The 17,464-nt window shown below is 34.3% G+C and overlaps 4 protein-coding genes and 1 long non-coding RNA gene across 6 annotated transcripts; 2 read left to right on the top strand and 3 right to left on the bottom strand.

Annotated features, from left to right (window-relative positions):
• Window positions 1-2,568: 2,568 nt before the first annotated feature.
• On the bottom strand, window positions 2,569-4,330 carry LOC107923150 (acyl transferase 4). The gene is given in 3 exon segments (XM_016853364.2): window positions 2,569-3,255; window positions 3,258-3,660; window positions 3,785-4,330. Coding segments are annotated over 3 exon segments (1,275 nt in total). The 5' UTR covers window positions 4,196-4,330; the 3' UTR covers window positions 2,569-2,794.
• A 1,354-nt stretch (window positions 4,331-5,684) lies between these two features.
• On the top strand, window positions 5,685-7,518 carry LOC107924728 (two-pore potassium channel 5). Its single transcript, XM_016855307.2, has 2 exons — window positions 5,685-6,889; window positions 7,083-7,518. The coding sequence occupies exons 1-2, from the start codon at window positions 5,865-5,867 to the stop codon at window positions 7,228-7,230; spliced, it is 1,173 nt and encodes a 390-aa protein (XP_016710796.1). The 5' UTR covers window positions 5,685-5,864; the 3' UTR covers window positions 7,231-7,518.
• Window positions 7,519-8,416: 898 nt separating this feature from the next.
• On the top strand, window positions 8,417-9,963 carry LOC107923859 (uncharacterized). The gene is made up of 2 exons (XR_001691671.2): window positions 8,417-9,292; window positions 9,436-9,963. It is a non-coding gene; the product is annotated as an uncharacterized lncRNA (long non-coding RNA).
• Window positions 9,964-10,111: 148 nt separating this feature from the next.
• LOC107923858 (protein RADIALIS-like 3) lies at window positions 10,112-12,185 on the bottom strand. The gene is made up of 2 exons (XM_016854016.2): window positions 11,047-12,185; window positions 10,112-10,445 (listed from the first exon to the last, which is right to left on the bottom strand). Exons 1-2 carry the CDS (start codon window positions 11,331-11,333, stop codon window positions 10,418-10,420), a joined length of 315 nt encoding a protein of 104 aa, XP_016709505.1. The 5' UTR covers window positions 11,334-12,185; the 3' UTR covers window positions 10,112-10,417.
• Window positions 12,186-13,274: 1,089 nt separating this feature from the next.
• LOC107923857 (peptide chain release factor 1, mitochondrial) lies at window positions 13,275-17,459 on the bottom strand. Of its 2 annotated transcripts, XM_016854014.2 has the most exons (11): window positions 16,669-17,459; window positions 16,473-16,573; window positions 16,280-16,378; window positions 15,782-15,965; window positions 15,648-15,696; window positions 15,469-15,547; window positions 15,273-15,347; window positions 15,121-15,198; window positions 14,741-14,899; window positions 13,932-14,027; window positions 13,275-13,849 (listed from the first exon to the last, which is right to left on the bottom strand). In XM_016854014.2, exons 1-11 carry the CDS (start codon window positions 16,820-16,822, stop codon window positions 13,655-13,657), a joined length of 1,269 nt encoding a protein of 422 aa, XP_016709503.1. In that variant the 5' UTR covers window positions 16,823-17,459; the 3' UTR covers window positions 13,275-13,654. The 2 variants fall into 2 exon arrangements, with proteins under 2 accessions (XP_016709503.1, XP_016709504.1); XM_016854015.2 differs by lacking the exon at window positions 16,669-17,459 and having other exon boundaries at window positions 16,280-16,382; window positions 16,473-16,578.
• Between the last annotated feature and the right edge of the window lie 5 nt (window positions 17,460-17,464).

Below are 17,464 nucleotides of genomic sequence, written 5' to 3'. Positions count from 1 at the left end.
AATTTCAAATTTTATAAATTATAAAAAAATATAAAAAAAATTTAATTTAGGAAAATCGAGCGGTTACCAACTTCTTGACTCTACCACTAACTACAATTACTTAGATCAATCACGTCTTTTGAGAGGGAAATAAGGTTTTAATAATTTAATTTTGATGATTTTCCTTTTTCGTTTATTTAAAATTCATGTCTTCACATATGGATGAAATTTTAAAGTCTTACATGATGAGAGCATTGAAGTGGTAAAACAAGAGTTCTGGAAGAAAATCATTCCCTAATAAAACTCCCATTGTAGTCGCCTCGCCCTCGATGACATTAAAACGACTAACCCACCAAGGAAAATAAGAGTTTGGGTGCATTTTGACATTATCATCCGTCTCCGGTGAGTTTGGGCGGAATTTTCCAATGCCATCCGCAAAATGGACAAAAAAATCCAAATCTCAAGTTGAGAATAGCATTGATTCCCACCAGGCACATGGGATCGATTTGATGATAAAACATTATTTTCTTTTAATCTTTAAAAAATATCGAGGAAATCAAATCATTACCATCAATATTCGATTATCATCTGGGTATGGGCCACCTTCAATGGTATTGTCTACACTGCAACTCATGACCTAAATCAGTCAGATTTGGGCTTCGAGTTTATTCAAATTAACAAATCTTACACTAATGGGCCAACTGTTCAGACAACTATTATGTATAAGTCGGCCACCAGTAAATAGTAGTTCAAGTATGGCTGGCACCCCTCGGATTTTGCAGTTTGCACACATTTTACTTTTATATATAATAAACTATTTTTATTTTAACGTAATTTATATTTAAAAAAATTTACCCATGGTCTATTTGTTTTGCATGTAAAATATTTTCCGTAAAATATTTTCATTATTTTACAGTATTTGTTTAGTGAAAAATAAATTATCAAAAGAAATTATTCTCTAAAAAGAGAGTAAAAAATCAAAGCTTTCTCTGAAATAGAACGAGAAAAATTGAATTTGGTTAATTCAATTTATAAGATTTTGAATTAAAAAATTACAAAAATGAAATCATTTATTTTGAACAACAAAGAGCAATTAATCAAGCTCGACAATGAATTTTCCAACAAGCTTTACAAGGAGCTCTAAGAACTCTGAATAGTTTTGTAAACAGCGAGTTACATTTTCGCACTCTTAGCGCTAATATTGGCTTGTTTGGGGTGATGAAAGAAGTAACTGATTAGCCTTTTTTTTTTTTTACCTTCTACTTTATTGTAGATTGTAGGTATTATTTTTTTCTTCCAAAAAATAATTAGTAAATACTCATTGCAACTATTAGAGCTGACAAAATTAGTAATATTATTCATGAATGTATTGAGCAATATAATAGATAAGTGAAGATTGTAATACCAATTTTTTTTTTCGTAAGACATTTTCTAAGCTGATAAGATTTTGTTCAATGTCTTCATTGTCGAAGAAATAAAAAGGGGAAGTTTTCAAAGCAACAGAGGGGAAGCTCTCTTCACTGTCGAATAAAATAGCCCATTGTATTTCAATTTTATATTTTTTATGATTTAGTCCTTAAAATCCAAATTTTTACTAGTCTACAATTTAATTCCTCAAAAACAGATTTTCTTATTCCACAGTTCAATCCTAAACCTCGTTTTGTATAGTTTTGCAAAATAGTCCATTTTCTAAAATTTTCAGATTTAATAATTTAGTCCTTACAACTAAAATTGTCAAAATTTCCAAAAATTAGTCCTTGAGTTTTGAACAGTTAAACTTTCATATTCTATTTTCCAAAATTTTAAATTCTCAAATAATGTAAGTTTGTCCTAAAACTCAAGTTTTGAAATCTTTACAATTTAACCCCTATAATTTCAAACTTTACTATGTTATGCTCAACTTTCCAAAATTTCATATTTCATAATCATATAATTTATTTACTTCAATTTTTATCAAATTAAATCATTTTTTTAACCTACTCATCCAAATAATATTAAAAATGATATATTTGCCACTTTCAACTTAATTAAACATAAATTTATATGCCCTAATGTATGAAATTAACAATTAAGCTTAATTAAGTAAATTAAGATTAAATAAAACTATTAAGATTACATAAAACTAAAACATGATTAATTAAAATATAAATAAGCTTTATGAAATAAACTCAATTAAACAATGAAAAGATAATAAAATCTCAAATGTATGTTTTTTTCATTGAAAACAAATTTTATGAAATATTTGCAAGAACTCTACTAAACAATAGAAAATATTTTACACAGATTCATTCAAACACCTGAAAATATCAACTATTCCAAAAAGATAAGTCATTTTCTAGAAATTATTTTTCGAAAACCATTTTTAATGAAACAAGCATAGCCTTAATTTAGTTATATATTATTATAAAGTAAATAAACCATCAATAGTTTTCTAAAAATATATATATAGTTAATTATGTAATTCTTATATTATGATTATTTTACTATAAAAAAATAATATTGATGGGAAGGGTAATCTCAAATCTCAAATATGAACAAAACATAAAAAAAAAATTGCTTTCTAATAAAACTAAACACAATGGCATTTACTTATTGAGAAATAATAATTTTATTTGAAAATGACCACAAGTGAATGAGATAATTTTAATAAAAAGATGATTTTGAAGATCAAGATAGTACCAAATACAATGTTATTAAACGGAATAAATAAAAACCACAAATGTTTTGAACATGTGGTGGCGCTGTGTTGTTTTATTTTAGACATTGGCGTTGGGTAAAGCAATAGCAGTTCAAGACTTCAAGCATTGGTAACTTGTTAGACTAGTTTCGTCATCAGATCAACGAAGGGCTGGGTATGGTCTTTATCAACACACCATGTCATCAAGCGGACACCCTTTCTAGGCAATGGCAGCGATCCCATGATGCCAACAGGGATGATGCTAGAACCCGGAATTGGAACCATGTGGACCGGAGGGCCCCACCCATAGTCAACCTGGTTGAACCCCAACCTACCCCATTCCGATATAAACAAAGTGGTGTACCCTAGAGGTGCTAGAAATGGGTCCTTCCCATTTCTCAAGTAATCTCCATTCTTGAACTTACCAAACTCAGAAGGTAGCTTAGTCTTGGCTTCTCGTATCAGTTTAATCACTTCGATTGCTGATGCTTGTTTAAGCAAGTCGCAGGGAGCTGTGATTGTTATCGGGAATAAACAGTTGCCATAGAAGCCTTTAGGCAAAGGAGGCTCCACTAGCTGACGGTAATTTGCAAAGAAAGAAGCCGGACTTCAGTACCTGGCTCCAAGTTTATTGCTCTTGTTCGAAGGCTCCAAAAATTAGCAGCCACGATTTCGAAAGCAGAGCAAGTTTGCCCCGTCGATTCATGGAATTGTTTCTTTAGCTGATTGATTTCATCCATGGAAATATCAATGCTCACATGCTCTAGCGGCTTGGCAGGCATCGGGGGTGGTGGCACTGGCAAGTTTGCCAATTGGATAACATTTGCATCTTGTGTTGGAGTTGGAAAAAAGTCCCTTTGCCACACCGGTTCAACGCTTAGATGCTCTATGCCTCTCGCGAACTCCCCTACAGCGTTTAGGAACTGTGCAGATCCTAAGCCATCGCATATGGTGTGGCAAAATATTAACCCTATGACGAAACCTCCGCATGCAAATTGTGTCACCTGAGACAAAGAAAAAGAAAAACCCATGCACGATGCCTAATGAAAAGAAAAACCCATGCACAATGCCTGGATTAGGCTTAATCACATTACTATCATTGTTGGTTTAAATTCAAAATTCTGGTACCTGCATTTGTACAAGAGGTTCCATGCCTTCACTTTTAGGAACTTGATCAGGAAGAAGTTCATCATAAGGAATGTCAAAATTAGCATCGTCGAAGTAATTGAATGCATGAAGGCTAGAATCAGCTGATGCCTCGACGAACCAGGCACCTTCTCCCGAACATTCAACCTGAAGCTGATTGTTATCGGGCTCTTTTAGCCGTCCAGCAAGTGGATAGTAAGGCACCAAGGCCTTGGACAAGGCTTCCCTAATGACCTTTGATGCTTCAGGGCCATGTTTGTATACATGCAATGTGCGGGTATAGCATCTTAGAACCGGCACTTTATCAATGAATGACAAGTCAAGCTTGCCAGATGGTGTTTGCTGAGATGGAGTCACTAGGCTTCGCCTTGATCTCATAACACACAGCGCCATTGGTAAAGAATATGGCAAAGAAAATGATGATTGCCCTTTTAACAGACACCCGTCCTTATATATGTAAAACCTTATATTGGATATCTGTATTTAAAACTAGACTAATCTTCATCTTGGCTTTCAAGTTCAATTTGGCAGATGGAAAACTATAAAGTTTGCCCAATAGCGCGTGCACAGTAAGTTATGTTAGGTGGCTTTCAATTGGTTTAATTTATAATAGTAGGACAAATTACACTTACTAAATTTTATATTGAATAATACGATGATAAATTATAAATGCCTTAGCATTGGTATTAACATTATAATACATTTTTTATACAATATTAACAATAAGAGATGAGATCACGTTATAAAAATCCATATCAAACGAGTTTGGTACTAAAAATTTATTTTTTTATTATTAAATCTCGATGCCTATTACATCATTTAAAATGTTTTTACACATTGTAAATTCTACTATAAAAGTTTTTCCCCCCTTTTTTTAGGTCCTTACTCAGAAATTAATATTACAATTCTGTTTTTTCTCCTGCACTTCTGACATTATTTTTAAGGAATACATTTGATTTTTTTTAAATGATTCCCAACTTTCAATTCTTTTTCAATAAAATTCTTTTTGCGTTTTATTTTGTAAAAATATTTTATTTGATGAAATGTTTTATAAAATAATTTTATTAAATTTTTTTAAAAAATAAATTTTATTTAATTTAATAAAAAGTAATATATTTGATATATATATATTTTTAAAAAATATTGAAACTAGTACTTTTATAAAATAACTCCTTATTGGAATTTTTTCCTTTGGGCAAAAGTTATATTTCATAAAGATATACTTTTTTCTATACAGAGATAGGGGACAAAGGTAGCTTAGTTCGTGCCCATGTCAAATATCTATTTGATAATAGATTTAATCATTTCTTTATTCAAATCAAGACTCATAAAGTAATTATTAGTTTTACTTCTTCAACAAATTTACATACAATCAATTAAGTCTTAACTTGGTTGACATGAGTATTGTTGTCACTAGAAGAGGATAAGAGTTTAAGTGTATTTAAACGTGTTTTATCCTCTTATTTAAGAGTTGAAAAAGAATTATAAATAGCAATTTTACATACCAAATAGAGAAATTACAACTATTTTAACATTGATGAAAAGAAAATCCTATATTATTGCACTAACTCATCAAAGAGGTATAAAACTGAAGTTATTTAGATTTATTTTAAAAGAATATGGTTTATTTGTCTACACAAAACAATATTATTATTGATATTTAAGTCTAAAGTGGATAAGAAGTAGAAAAGCAAGAGAAATGAGATCAGTAAACAAAGAATGGATGGTTTAGTATTTATAGGAATAAAATAGTGATAGTGGATGTAAGAATGTTGTTAATTGGAACCTAATTATACCATTTTACTAAATGAAGCAACATAATCCATATTGCGTCCAAACAAGGATTATAGTATATAAGGTGCAGTGTGAATATTTTAATTTTAATTTTAATTTTTATATATATTTGACTGAAGAGAAAGCAGAGTGTGTTCCTTAAAAGCAATGTCACAATATTGAAAGTTTAAACCTGAAGCCAACTTCCTCTCAACAACCACCACGATCTTGAAGACGCAAAAAAGTAAAAGGCTTCTTTTTCTGTTGTGTGGGTTTTCTGCTTTCTGAGATGGCAGATGAGCCTTTTCTCTCCCCCCAATCAAAACCCGAATTTCGGCACATCCTTGATGACTCTCATCATGGCTTTTATCTCACAATCCCACAGTCAATCTCAACACCAGCCCTCTTGCAATCTGAAATCGAGGACCACCCGCAGATTCAACCCCCTCCCCGTTTTGATTATCCTGTTCCTAGTACAGGGTCAAAGAAGCCCGGTTCTCTCAAGCGATGTAAAACGGCTCCGGCCATGGCTGTCATGCGTGATTTGAAGCCCAAAACACCCCAAGTGCCTAAACCTCAATCCGAGTCCAGCTCCATTATCAGGCAAGCTGTTTTCTTGCTTTCCATTTACTTAATTCTCGGTGTTGTTATTTATTCGTTTAACAGAGATGAATTCTCGGGTATCGAGACTCACCCGGTTGTTGATGCTCTCTACTTCTGTATAGTCACTCTGTGCACCATTGGTTATGGTGATATAGCTCCTTTAACCCCAGCTACCAAGATTTTTGCTTGTGTGTTTGTGTTGGTGGGTTTTGGTTTTATTGATATATTGTTGAGTGGGGTTGTGAATTATGTCCTCGACCTGCAAGAGAACATGATATTAACTGGGATTCAGATGGAGAAATCACAACAAGGGTTTTCAGCTAGGGATTACATTGTTGATGTGGACAAAGGAAGGATGAGGATTAGGCTTAAAGTCAGTTTGGCACTTGGGGTTGTGGTGTTGTGTATTGGGATCGGATCTCTGATTTTGTACTTTGTGGAGAGCTTGGACTGGGTTGATTCTATTTACTTGTCTGTTATGTCTGTTACCACAGTTGGATATGGGGACAGGGCCTTTAAGACTCTGCCTGGACGCTTGTTTGCTGGTGTTTGGCTCTTGATTTCGACGCTGGCCGTTGCTAGAGCTTTCCTGTATTTGGCTGAAGCAAGGGTTAACAAGCGGCATAGGAGGATTGCCAAGTGGGTACTACATAGGGATATCACTATTGAGGATTTGCTAGCTGCTGACATAAACAACAATGGTTTTATCAGGTCGGGTTTCTATCTTTCTAGCTCATTTTGGAATGAACTCTATGTGTTGCTTGTTTGAAATTAAAGGGCTTGTAGTCTATGAATTCATGAGGATGTTTATTTATTTTCTAGCAGACTAATGGGGCTTGTTTGTAGTTCTTTTGCTTGTGATGCTTTTGTTGTTCATGTTCCACCTTAAAATTTCTGGTTGCAGTAAATCGGAGTATGTCATTTACAAGCTCAAAGAAATGGGGAAGGTTGGGGAGAAGGATATATTGCAGATATGCAATCAGTTCAGCAAGCTTGATACAAATAACTCTGGGAAAATCATTCTTCCTGATCTCTTAAAATATCAAATGTGATATTCAACAGACCAAGTGAACTATATTCATTTGTCTAGAGATTCTCTAGACTTGTTCTTGGAAAAGGGCATTTGCATGGGGGAGTTGTACATTCATTCAGGTTAGAAATCCCAATTTTTTTACTTTTATATTGTGATATATAAAAAGGAAATGGAATCAGAAAAGAGAGAAAGGGCAACGAGATGCTTCTGATCTCATTCATATTTGAATTGTAAATTCTTTGTTGCCTATGTATTCATCATCCCCACTTTTGAAATATATATAATGAAAAGTAAATACATATTCGTAGATGATGCTTCCTTTTACCTTCTTTTTGGTTTTGTTCGCAAAAGTTCTTTGCTTGTTCGAGTAGCTTAGAGATCTTACAGGTGGAATTGAGGGATCCATAATACAAATTATCTTCACTCACTCTTCAACTTTCTAAATAAATGTATTTGTTGGATTAAATGATGAGTTTAGCTCTTATATGGTCCCACCTATACACATATTTAACTACGGATTTTGATAAGTTTATATTTGATTATTAGAGATATTATACAATTCTTTAATTATGCTTGAAATTGATTGGTTCATTTATGTAGAACTAGGTTAAACTCTGTTTTTTTTTTTGAAACTTGTCTGATAATCGTGGTTACTAAGACAAATTTGATCATTTCTTTCAGTTTTACTTATATTTAGTTTCTTTATCCTTTTTTATTATTCTTCAATTCAAATCCTTCAATTTTTATTTGTTCTAGTTTTAATTTAATTTCAAACAAACAACTTCGGAATCAAATTTTATTGAAAGTTTGAATTTTGGATTAAGGCTGTTAATCAACCTATGTTTGTTTATTTTTAAACCTGTTCTTGCTAAGAATTTCAATTTTATATTTGTGTTCATTTGTTCAAAATTATGTACGTTTATATTTATTCGTTTAAATTAAACAAATATTTCATGAACAATAAATAAATATGTTCACAAATATTAAAATATATATTATATTTTAGATATAATCAAATATACTATAAATAAATAAATAAATAAAATAAGCGCCCAGATAATAATTCTATTAATATATAATGATTTAATAGTAAATCGGCTTTTAAATGAATTTTAAACAATTTAAATCAACATAAACAAGTTTGTTGATTAACAAAAAAGAACAGAGTAAATTTTGGTTTAAATTGATTTATTTAAGTTGATAAATGAAAGTAAAGGAACAAAATTAAATTGTTGATCAAAAGCTTACATATCGTGATTGTCTTGGTGCAATAAGCTGGATGGTTATAAGGTTGCTCGGCCTAATTCTAGTTCATGTGGATTTCTTAGATCGGCAGCCAACATTTGATCTGAATTTCACCACCAGCTCCCCCTTTTCCAAATACCTCTAATAATCCTTTTTTTACATAAAGAAACCAATATCCTCCAAAAAGATAGAATACGAATTGTTCTTATCAATCAATGCAACCATACTTGATTGATTTTCATCATAATCCAACATTACCATTTGAAATCTGCAAGACAAGCTGAATCTGTTTATTCAAAGATTTGAAGTGGATGCATTAGGCTAACGGAATCACTAAATTCTTTTATGGAAGTAATTTATTTGGTAAGAGTCATCGTATCATTGGAGAATATGAGAGTACTAGCAGATACAAGTGTAGTACAAATTCATCCCACCAAAAAGGGTTCTTTTATGTTCAACAGGCACTCAAAGAAGTTGCTAGTACTGTAGTACAGGGTCCGTTTAGTACAAGTTGTACTGTAAACGTTATTGGGGGGTTTAGCTTAAATAGCTCAGATGAGAGCATAGAGCCATATTGAGATGAGGTAACAGTCAATATTGAGAGAGAGTGAGAAAGATGGGAGAGACAGACAAAGACAGGGAACAGGCTGAGCATGGATGGATCTACCAACTGATTCTGTTGTTTCTCCGCCCATGCACTGCCTCTTCCCTGGCTCTGCCTCCTCCATTTTTTTCCTCCCTCTTTTTTTATTTAACTTTTTCACCTTATCCCATTTTGGAATTATTATTATGACTGTAATTTAGATCCAGGTTCATGATAGGTACCTTTTAACAAGGTAATTGTGGTGACTTTTGTTGAGCCCCAATGGCCCCAGCTCTTTTTTCTTCATTTTCTCTCTATTCTTTTCAATCCAAGTATAGAGATTATTCGTTTTACTGGTAATGGAAATTTGCATTTTGATTCTCCAACCATTTCCAGGAACCTTATTGTTTTTTCCACTATCACCATTGATTGGGGGGAAATGACACAATAAGAAGACTTGAATAAATGCTGCATTGCTTTAAGTGACAGACTGGAGATAGATAGAGGAGAGGAAGAATATCAGGGTTTACCACAATCCAGCTTTTAAATTCACCCCGTGGCATGGCCACTAGGTTTCTGATACAGGTTGTTTGGGCAAAGAAAGTTTTCTTCTCAGAAAATGGAATTTCACACCTGCCCCCCAGGACAACACCCTCAATTACCAACTGTAAACTACGGTTGAATGTTTTATGCTTGGAACAAGTTTGTGTTCTTTGATCTGGGTTTTGAATAGAACTAGCTTCAAGCAAATGGACAAGACTGCAACAACGACGATATTATTATTTCCTCAGATGTAATGTTATCTGCTTTTGCTTCCATTTTGTCTTGTTATCTCGTGATTTCGGGAAAAAAAAACTATCACTTTAAAGTCTGGATGTTTTTAGCTTCAAAGTACTGATATTTTATGAAATCAAGTTCTTGGTACCTTTGGCAGACACCTTCAAAGAATAAAAATCACATCCATATTAAGCAAATATGATTTGGAATTTTGTTGAGTGTGTTTAAGATTCAAACCAATTATCACTAGGGAGATAAGTAAAACAAGTCTAGCACATTATTTGCAACCTTCATGAAAGAAATCCACCCTAAAACTGGAATTTTTTTACTGAAGAAAAAGTATAACAAGGGTCGGACATCAGCTTCAAATAAACAAGGCCCAGAGACCCATTTCTACTATCTACAAATTGCAAAGTTGATTTTTTTCTCCCATAAATTCTGTTTTACAATGAAGAAAGTGATTACATCAAGGAACAAGGGATATAACATTAGAATTGATATATTAATATGACCTGCATTCGTGTGGGGCGTAAGTTCTGGCACAGCCACCAGTGACCAAATCTGCTTTCATAATAAACCAGCAATACAGTAGCTCTGGGGATCATTTTATGTCTAATCGAACCAGCAAGCTGTAAGGCGCAGAGAAACAATTAAACATCAGAAACTAAAAAAGCATTGTTTCAACTCTGATTGGCCTTATGCAAGGAAAAACTTCAAATCTGCCTAAAACTAGACTAATGGAATGCTAGAAAATGAGGATAACAAAAGCTTATGATTTAAAAATTCATCATCATGGAAGTAGAACCACATAAATATAGCAGAATAATTGATCCACAATAACCACCCTGAAATATGTCTGTCTTATGAAATTTGATATTATGAATTTATGATGCAGGAGAAGAAAGAAAAAACGGAACAAATAAGGTAAGTAGAACAATGAGAAGTCCTAGATTGAGAGGCACTGTTCCCTGGGGCTGCAAAACAGGATTCTTGTATTTGTCCCTTTAAGAACGGCCAAGACAAGGTTGAGCCGGGAATTGGCCCATTTGGCTATGCATGCGTGAAGAAATGATTGGGTCAACAAACTCAGATGCATGTATATCGAAATTTACTCTCTTTAGCTGTGATTTGTAAGGATCCTAGTGAATAAGGAATATGGACTAGAGACGGGAAAAAGAATAAAAAAGAATCGGTAGAAGAAGAAGAAAATAAAGAAAAAGAATTGAGTACTTGTTATCATCATCAGTCCAGCATACAGATTGAGTGCAGTCAAGTTGAATACAGGACTGAGTTTCGGCAAGTTTATGGTCGAGTTTACCCGATTCGATAAACTGCAAATCCTCCAAAAGTATGACATAATGTTTATGCACATCTTCTGCAGTTTTTTCCCCTCCAACCATGGCGGCTACCACTTCCCAACGATCAGGGTGTTGTTCATCGACCACTGCTAAAGCCAGCTCAAACAACTTGTTCTCCTCCCAGCTCCAACCACACAGAACATCAGGGAACCTATCCATATGTCACCCCTTTTTTCCTTTGATGAATTCAGTAATGGTTCTTTTGAGGCAATTAATGAAAGACTTAATAATAATTGCTTTGCATTCTAGGATTCATCGAAGAAAAAAATGGACAGGGTAAACTTTGTTTGATTTTCCAGACCAGATTCTAACACCCCTATGTCTTTGGGGAGGTGTCAGATACCTGTTTTGAGCAGCAAATCTTCCCCTTTTTTTGTTTTTTTTTCTTTGATGGGTCTTTTTGTCAAATATACAACAGGGTGGAATTTTTTTTAGTTTAGATCTAACCATGGGCAATGAAAAAATATTAAAAAAAGTTAAAAATGAACTCAACGTAAAATAATGGTTCCATTAATTTAATCAATCAGGGTCTAAAACAGGAGAATCAATGGCGGAAAACAGACAAAACTTGAGGACTTTCACTAACCATTTCTTGCCTATACGTATTGCATTGCATCGGATTCTAAAATATTGTAAGATCCGGCAAATACAGCATTACATGCAATATTAAAGTAATTATAAAACCCAATAATGGAAACGAATCTACCAAGATTTTATCTTGAAGCCAACAAAAAGTTATCACATTTTTCTCAAATTTTTCTACCTTGAAACTAAAGAAAGAGACTTTTGTGGGCAGGATTACATCTTTGCTTGATTTTTCTCAAGTAATTACTACAGTTGAGAACGGGGGGCCATTTTCAAGGACTTTTTAATGGGTAGAATACACTTGGTTGCAGAAGAAAATATACATTTATCGCCTCCCTTATTTTTCCCTTATTGGACACCTTCGTTGCCACTCAAAACTCTTCTTCTTCATTTCTTAGGGTAAGGTTTTGGTTTGCTTTTTTAATTGATGTGTTAACCTGTCTCCTTCAGTCCGGACACTTTTGGGACCCCCAATCGATTTTAACCATATTCGAGGGCTTTCCTAATAAACACATCAATTAGCATCCTATAATTGTATCAAGGGTAATCTACAACTACAGCCATTAAACTATTAGTAAAAATAAATTTTGATCATTCTACTTTAAAAAAATTATAAAATAATCATTGAATTAAACAAAAGTTTTTTATTTAAGTCATTAGACTATTAAGATCATTACACCAATTGAAAGCTATCATTTTATTTTTCTTCTACGGTTTAAAAATAATTTTAAACGTCATAAATCTACAAACCAAAACTCAAACAATTTTCTTCTCCAATTTCTAATACTAATCACTTTGGATTTAGGGTATAATCTTCTACTTGTTAATAGATACTGATCCACTATACTGATTATTGACTTGTCACTTGAAACTCGCAAGTCGACTTTGAAAAACAAACTTAACAAATTAATAATTTAAATATATAATGATTTTTTTTTCATCGCTTCACTTGATATTGGTGGATAATTTTAGTTTATTTTTTGTAAAAATTTTTATTTCAAGTCAAGAATTATAAACAGGGAAGATTTTATTTTAAGAAAAGAAGTAGCGACATTTTCCATGACAAAGTTGTTGCCCCCACATAATGATTTCAGCCGGACGAGTAAGAAAGGTGAAAACCGTACCCCACCGCCCACGCATCAACCAAATCCCATCCAGTCATATTCGTCATTTGATTTTAATGCTAAACTAATAGACTTTTATTTTAGGCAATCTAATTTTATATGATTCTAATAGTCTTGGTTTTGTTTAGGAGCCGGAGGATTTCAATCATGGGATTTTGTCTGTCTAGTGGCATGAGCCATCAATTTTTCTTGGGTGGAAGCAAGTCGATTGGTGTTATCTTACCGGTTTATATAGGGTCGGTGTCTAGGTGGCCCAAATGGCTCACATGCCGACAAAGGGCGACTTAAAAAACCAGTCAATCTCATGCCCACGAGCTTCTTTAAACAGGGATCGGATGAGATTAAATACACTTTAATACTAGTCCAGTTGGCAGTTTGGATGCAAATATGTTGAGTAACCATTCTTAGTCACAGCTTTCGTTAGGAAAAAATTGTAATACATGGCTATCGAGTCTGCTACAAATCAGGTGGGGGCAACCATACATATGTCAACTCTAATTAAGCGTATAATATTTGTGTCACACGCTACATAACAATATTGTAAAGCTCTAATTGCTCCCACGACAAACAGTAAAAGATACAACAGGCGATGGCACATGTCATGAAAGTATAATTGCCTGTTCCTCTCTGTTAGCCCATGCATCACCAATATGAATTTGAATATTTTAAAGATTCAGGTTGCAAGAGAACAAAGGGTATGGCTGTTTCATGTGTGAAAATGATGTGGCAAATAAAATTCTGCTACGGTCAAGACATTACCCGTAATAAACGTCATTGATCAGAACTGAAGGTTGCAATTGCATCCATTTCCTGTTGCAAAAGAAGAGCATCCACAAAGACATCCAGATTCTCTCCCTGCATCACATCATCTATTGCATGATAAGTGATGCCGATACGATGATCGGTGACTCGCCCTTGAGGAAAGTTATAGGTTCGAATGCGCTCAGATCTATCTCCACTACCAATCTATTAATATCAAAGTGATTAATACCCAATCATCTGGATCTGAAGGACAGAATCTAAAATTTCATCTCATAGTAACCCATACCTGTTCAGATCTAAGCTTTGATCGGCTTGTCTGAATTCTGGACCTCTCCATTTCATACAGCTTTGCACAGAGGACTTTAAGGGCCTTAGCTTTGTTCTATCATAGGAAGCAAAAAGAAGGGGAAGTTACGAAAGCACCAGGATAAAAATATCGATGGATGATACTGTTTAGCAAACCATCCAAATTCATATTTCAGTGCTTTCAAGTTAAAGTCCATGTCTAACATATAACCATAGATTACAAGCTTTACTTAAGAGACCTTAAATATGCCATATATATCAGTAACCAGAAAGTTTCAAAGACTTATTTTCTGTCCTCATGGATGCAATCAAGTCAATACAGAAATACAAAGCTATCTATGCAAGACTAGCTTCTTTTCTACTTCATGCGCATACCCACAGATCTTACACAAATAGAGATAACTCTCCCCCATGCTGAGATTCATACCTAAGACCAGGTTAAAAGTCAAGTTTCAACTGATAAAGTGCCTTCTCTATATACAAACAAGTAGAGGTAGTTTCTAAAGACATTACATGATAGGGCAATAAAATAGCCAAAAAGCTGAAACTAGCAATGTGGATAAAAATTAAGCATGCATCATTAACTTTTCAAACGAAAAACTCATTCCTCTGTTTAGATCATATTGAAACAAATAAATCACGCCAAGGTGAAAAAAAAAAACCTAAGAAAGGCTGCAAACTTCACAAGTATGTCTTGGCACACTATTGCACAGTATGGAAAAAATGAAGTTCAAAGCAAAAGATCTCAACAGAAAAGAATCCACACTAAAACATTTGAGTACTCTTTACCATATGCTGAGATCGTTCATCCTGTATAGTTACTGTTATACCAGTGGGAAAATGTGTGACTCTAACTGCACTGTTGGTGGTGTTTGCATGTTGACCGCCAGAACCACCAGACCTGTAAGTATCAATTCTCAAATCTTCATTCCTTAACCGGACATCCACCTGCAGAACCTCAACAAGAACATCAATCAAAGAAGGCAAAAAGGATATAGTAATTAAAACTATAAATCAGATAAATTGTGACAATGGAATGTCCAATACTTAAGTACAAGTGAACTAGTATGAGCAGTCTGAGAATCCAATAAAACTCCCAACAAAATAATCTAACAATCTTCCAAACAGCTAAAAAAAACAAATGAAATACAAAACATATCCTTAAGCACCTCATCGGCCTGAGGGAGAACAGCAACTGATACAGCACTCGTGTGGATCCGTCCAGACTTCTCTGTCACAGGAACACGCTGCCAAAAGAAAATGCCATTTATGTTGGGCTTTAAAGCATTATATTGCATGTTAAAAAGTCAGAAACAAAAACCTGAACTCTGTGAATTCCACTCTCAAATTTAAGTTTCCCATAAACACCAGCTCCTGAGATTGCTGCACTAGCTTGCTGATAAGGAGAACAAGAAGTCAAGGTTCTGTGATGCGGACAGGAGATAAGCTCCACAAGATAATTCCATAAACTTTAGAAAGACAAAGATCCTAGAAACCACACAAGATGAAATAGATACCTTATACCCTTTCAGATCAGACTCTGCTATATCTACCACTTCAAACTTCCACCCCTTCTTCTGTGAGTACCTCTCATACCTGTTGTAACCATCCAAGTAAAGAATTCTCAGACAAGCAGCTTCTGAAAAAAAACTCATGATTCATGCACGGACCATGACACCATGTTGTACTGACTTACATTTTGAACACATCCATCGCAAACAAAGAAGCCTCCTCCCCACCAGTTCCTGATTAAAAAAGCAGGAAAAATATTCAACAAAAAACAATGACAAAAACCAGTATTCATGTGCCACCTCAACAAACAGTTATTACCTGCTCTAACCTCCAAAATGCAGTCCCTCTCATCAGCATCATCTCTAGGAAGTAAAGACTTGAGTAACAAGTTCTGCAGTCTTTTCTCTTCTTCCAAAGCCTTACCAAGATCCTCAGTTGCCATCTCAAGCATGTCTTTATCATTGGGGCATTCAGCCATCAATGACCTCAAACCGTCAATCTCCTACTTAAAATGGGGAACAAAAAGGAAAACTTAAAACAGAATTCTCATTGGACCAATCACAACATAATAGCAACTATAGGAAACAATAGGAATATAGGATAACGCATAAAGATACCTCTAGGGCCATAGTATGTATACTATGTCATCATTTATCAACACAGGTCAACTTACTGAAGGCTTAATTAGGAAAGCTACGGAAATATACAAGATACATGATACCATCAGACAAGGGACAAAAGGTTGATTCATCGACACAGAATAAAACTGTAAGACAGAACATTTGTACACGACAGAAAATGAAGACAAAAATATACCTTCTGTTTGGTTCTCAGCTCATTTATGAGGTCCATTGAGTCCCTAAGTTTATGAAGCTCTTCGTTAGCCTTCGAATACTCGGTAGGTGAGGCTTCTGGCTGTCTTCAAACAACACCCACAAGCTCAATTTCAACAAAAATCAAAATAGAATTAAACAGAAGCATAAAAGAATTTAAAATTAAAAGATATTACCTGGTTCATGAAATTCTCGAGAAAAGCACTCCTATGCTCAATAGCGGCTAATCTTTGTTCCATTATTTTCAGGAGGTCAGTAGAAAGCTGAGGTTGCAGCTCTGCCCATTACGAGAATATTGTTCCAATGAATCCAAAGTGACACTTTTTTTTTTCTTTCTGAAACATAATCTGGTAAGTACATAAAAAGGCTTACCGGTGGAATAATAGCGACAAAAAGAAAGAAAAATGTTGGGAATCGCGGGTAAAAGAAATGATCTTTGATTACGAGGATGGGGATTTGATTTTGCTACTTGAATTTGCCTCAATGAATTCATGCATGGAATAAGCCCTCGACTGAGTCTCTTCATTACTATTTCTTCTTTTACTTCAGTTCGCCTTATGAATTGCTAAGCTGTGTTTGTTGTTCAGTTTCCGGCGGAAGAATTGCCTGCCTTGCGAGTTGGGGACTTGGTTCCGTCTTCAGGTGATGGGAAATTAAGGGCCATGAACAGGCAGCCCAGGTTTCATCTAGGATTGGATAATAAAGAGGCCCAGAAACTCAGATTTCAGATCCAATGAAACCATAAGTTGTTCCTAACATGGCGTCGACGTTTCACTGTATGAGTAAATATTGAGTGAGCTCCGCGGCGACCACATCACATGCCAATTACTCCAGCAGTAAACCCTTAAAAGCTTCCCATTATTACCAGAAAAGTTAAGAACACAACACCGGAAGTTAAAAAAATCATGAGGTGACTCAGCCCCACTAAAATGCGGGGTGATTGTAAGAAGGATAAAACTCAAGTTGCTCTACTAATATACGAGAAAAGTTATGTATCTAATCTTTTTTAATTATACGAAAAATATTACACATACTGAAATTATGTTTATAAACAAATTACAAAGTTGAGTGAAACAATGCAAAAACGTACGAGACAATCCTCACTTTTAGTTTATTTTAAACTATTTGTTTCATTCCCTCTTTTACCTTTTTTATGTTGCTCTTAGCT

Source organism: Gossypium hirsutum, chromosome A11 (genome assembly GCF_007990345.1).
Source record: "Gossypium hirsutum isolate 1008001.06 chromosome A11, Gossypium_hirsutum_v2.1, whole genome shotgun sequence".
Lineage (NCBI taxonomy): Eukaryota > Viridiplantae > Streptophyta > Magnoliopsida > Malvales > Malvaceae > Gossypium > Gossypium hirsutum.
This window is presented reverse-complemented; position numbering and strand designations above follow the sequence as displayed.

Coding starts and splice junctions, on each gene's coding strand:
- LOC107924728 (XM_016855307.2), top strand. CDS start 5,865: ATGGCAGATGAGCCTTTTCTCTCCCCCCAATCAAAACCCGAATTTCGG. Junction 6,890..7,082: donor AACAACAATGGTTTTATCAG/GTCGGGTTTCTA, acceptor TTCTGGTTGCAG/TAAATCGGAGTATGTCATTT.
- LOC107923858 (XM_016854016.2), bottom strand. CDS start 11,333: ATGGATAGGTTCCCTGATGTTCTGTGTGGTTGGAGCTGGGAGGAGAAC. Junction 10,446..11,046: donor TGGACTGATGATGATAACAA/GTACTCAATTCT, acceptor TGCGCCTTACAG/CTTGCTGGTTCGATTAGACA.
- LOC107923857 (XM_016854014.2), bottom strand. CDS start 16,822: ATGAAGAGACTCAGTCGAGGGCTTATTCCATGCATGAATTCATTGAGG. Junction 15,348..15,468: donor CTGATCTGAAAGGGTATAAG/GTATCTATTTCA, acceptor TCTCCTTATCAG/CAAGCTAGTGCAGCAATCTC. Junction 15,199..15,272: donor GTGGAATTCACAGAGTTCAG/GTTTTTGTTTCT, acceptor TTCTTTTGGCAG/CGTGTTCCTGTGACAGAGAA.